This window comes from Octopus bimaculoides, chromosome 2 (genome assembly GCF_001194135.2).
Source record: "Octopus bimaculoides isolate UCB-OBI-ISO-001 chromosome 2, ASM119413v2, whole genome shotgun sequence".
Classification (NCBI taxonomy): domain Eukaryota; kingdom Metazoa; phylum Mollusca; class Cephalopoda; order Octopoda; family Octopodidae; genus Octopus; species Octopus bimaculoides.
This window is the reverse complement of record NC_068982.1, coordinates 96,061,168-96,063,867: the sequence shown is the minus strand read 5'-3', so window position 1 is coordinate 96,063,867 and position 2,700 is coordinate 96,061,168. Positions and strand designations below refer to the sequence as shown.

Here is a 2,700-nt window from a genome sequence, read left to right as displayed (position 1 = left end):
TGTGTGTGTATATATATACATATATATATATATATATATATATATAGAGAGAGAGAGAGAGAGAGAGAGAGAGAGAGAGATATCTTGAAGGATCTTTGTCTTGCAGGTTACTTGGTGACTCTGCCAGTGCAGGTGCCATGTAAAAAGCATCCAGTCCACACTGTAAAGTGGTTGGTGTTTGGAAGGGCATCCAGCTGTAGAAACCATGCCAAAACTGACTTCACTTGTGCTGGCGCCATGTAAAAAGCACTCAGTTCACTCTGTGGGATGGTTGGTGTTAGGGAGGGCCATAAAAACCATGTCAAAACAGATACAGAAGTCTAGTGCAGTCCACTGCCTGGCCAGTTCCTGTCAAATTGTCCAACCCATGCCAACATGGAATGCAGACATTAAACAATGATGATGATAATATATATATATTTTTTTATTTATTTGTCCAGATGATTTTGGAGCTTATGCTACCATGGCAACAGAAATTACAACAGCAGTTCTGTGAAGTTTTAGATATGGAATTAATTAAACAGAAAATAGAAAGGGGCGCATTTGATTTGCATTATTATGAGGATTACATTATTACTATGATGGAAAAAATCTGTGCCCCTGTACGAGATGAAGACGTTGCAAAGTTGCGGCAAATTCATGAAGTTGTTCCTCTCTTTAGGTAAGCATTTAAAATCTGCTTTATGAAATTCACATTTACTTAGTGCTTACTTATGAAAAACTATCTTGTCTAATGCTTGTACTTTTCTTGTGAACCCTAATGACTTAGGAATTAAAACTGAATCTATGGTATTATTCTTGGCACTTAACAGATATTGAAAACGTCTTGTTTTAAAGTTTATTTTCCAATGTTTAAAATTTCTTATAATTTGATAAAATTGAATAAATTAGATCTGGAATCCAAAGAATAATTTGGAATGAATAATTCAGTAAAGTCACATTAAAAACTTGGAGCTAAGTTATAGTAATTCAGTTTTGTTATTGTTGCTGTCTAGTCTAGATGGGTCTTGAAAGGTATGAACACTGCTTGCTCTTCTCAAGTTAGGCCTTTGACTTTTTTGCTATCTAAATTGATCAATGTGTGATCAATACTGTTGGCATCAAGGGATAAAGAAATGGGAAATTATAACATTCAATACAAGAATAAGTGAAATAGCTGCAATCATCATGTGGGTTGAAAGAGTTTGTCAACTACATACACTACTGTTGTTGTCACCTTTTTAGTCTAGCAACTAAATAAAAAAAAAAACATTTTATGTCACTGAAAGAAGGAAAAGTTTTCATTTTAGAACAGTAATAGTATTTTTCACAAGCTCTATGTTATTAATTTATTTATGTCTTTCTTTTGTTTTGATATTTGTAAAAAATCATTTGACATTTCCATATTCCACTGTTTATAAAAAAAAAAGAAGAAAACAAAACCAAAAACCCCAAATACTTCAACTAAATACATGATGCAGTTTTGTGAAATAAACAATGTTTTCCATCAGTTCAAATATGTTTGGAACATATTTGATCTGTAAAAAAAGCCATTTCTCCTGCAGTTTACCATGGAGAAAAATTCTTGCTTTTCATTTCTTATAAGGAAGTGAAAAGTTCCAATCATTTTGTAATTGTCTCACTTGATATCTAATACTTATGAGAGCATAAAGAAATTGAAATGCATATATTCATCCATAGGGGCACTCTGAAACTTTGGTATCTTACCCCTTTTGCTTAAAGCAAGAATTTTTCTCCATGGCAAACTACAATGAAAAGGGCCTTTTTACAAGTCAAACATGTCCCAAACATTTGAACTTATCACAAAGTTTATTTACTTCCACTAAACTTCTTTTAATGAAGTATTTTGGTCCAATGATAAATTTGAATATTTTTGATTGGTGACATGATTAATTGTTAAAGTTTTCTTATTAGAAAAGGCATTGTTTTATGTAGTTTTCCAGATACGCCATACATGCTTACTGTCTGTGTTAACTCAGAGTCCAGTTACATAAAACACTTAAATGCATCAAGAGCACTTCAGGTTGCTATGACACACTTCTAAAGCCATTACTTCTGATTTAAACAGGTACACTGCATCTTGACACAAATGAGCTTCAGTATTAATTTCCTCTTTGAAAGCTACCTGATGGTTTGTTGACTTGTATTTAAGATTACTCTGTACAAATGGAGTCCACTTTTGAACCATTGCACATCTGCTGAGCTGAAGCTTGGGTGAAGTTGCTGAGTATTTTGTTGGTTATTGACACTGGGAAAAGCTAATTAGAGGAAGAAAGATACTACCTATGACTCTTGCAGGTTCTTCCAGAATGGTGAGGTTGATATTAGTAGGCCAATGTTTGCAGGAAATTCATGAGTAGGGAGGGAATTTCAAAGGGTTGCAATCTAGAGAAAGAAGGACTTACTCTTTACTCTTTTTCTTGTTTCAGTCATTTGACTGCGGCCATGCTCGAGCACCGCCTTTTTAGTCGAGCAAATCGACCCCAGGACTTATTCTTTGGAAGCCTAGTACTTATTCTATCGGTCTCTTTTGCCGAACCGCTAAGTTACGGGGACGTAAACACACCACCATCGGTTGTCAAGCGATGCTGGGGGGGACAAACACAGACACACAAACATATACACACACATGCATACACATACATATACATATACTAGCAGAAAGACCGTCCTCCGGACGGATTTCTGCTAGCCCCTTGA

General features: G+C 34.9%; 1 protein-coding gene across 2 annotated transcripts in view; it reads left to right on the top strand.

Annotated features, from left to right (window-relative positions):
• Positions 1-2,700, top strand: part of LOC106873213 (T-complex protein 11 X-linked protein 1) — a 51,034-nt gene that overhangs the window by 33,186 nt on the left and 15,148 nt on the right. For both annotated transcript variants that reach the window (XM_014920458.2, XM_014920459.2), the window contains exon 5: positions 441-661. In XM_014920458.2, the coding sequence (XP_014775944.1) occupies positions 441-661 (221 nt within the window). The remainder of the gene's footprint in view (positions 1-440; positions 662-2,700) is intronic.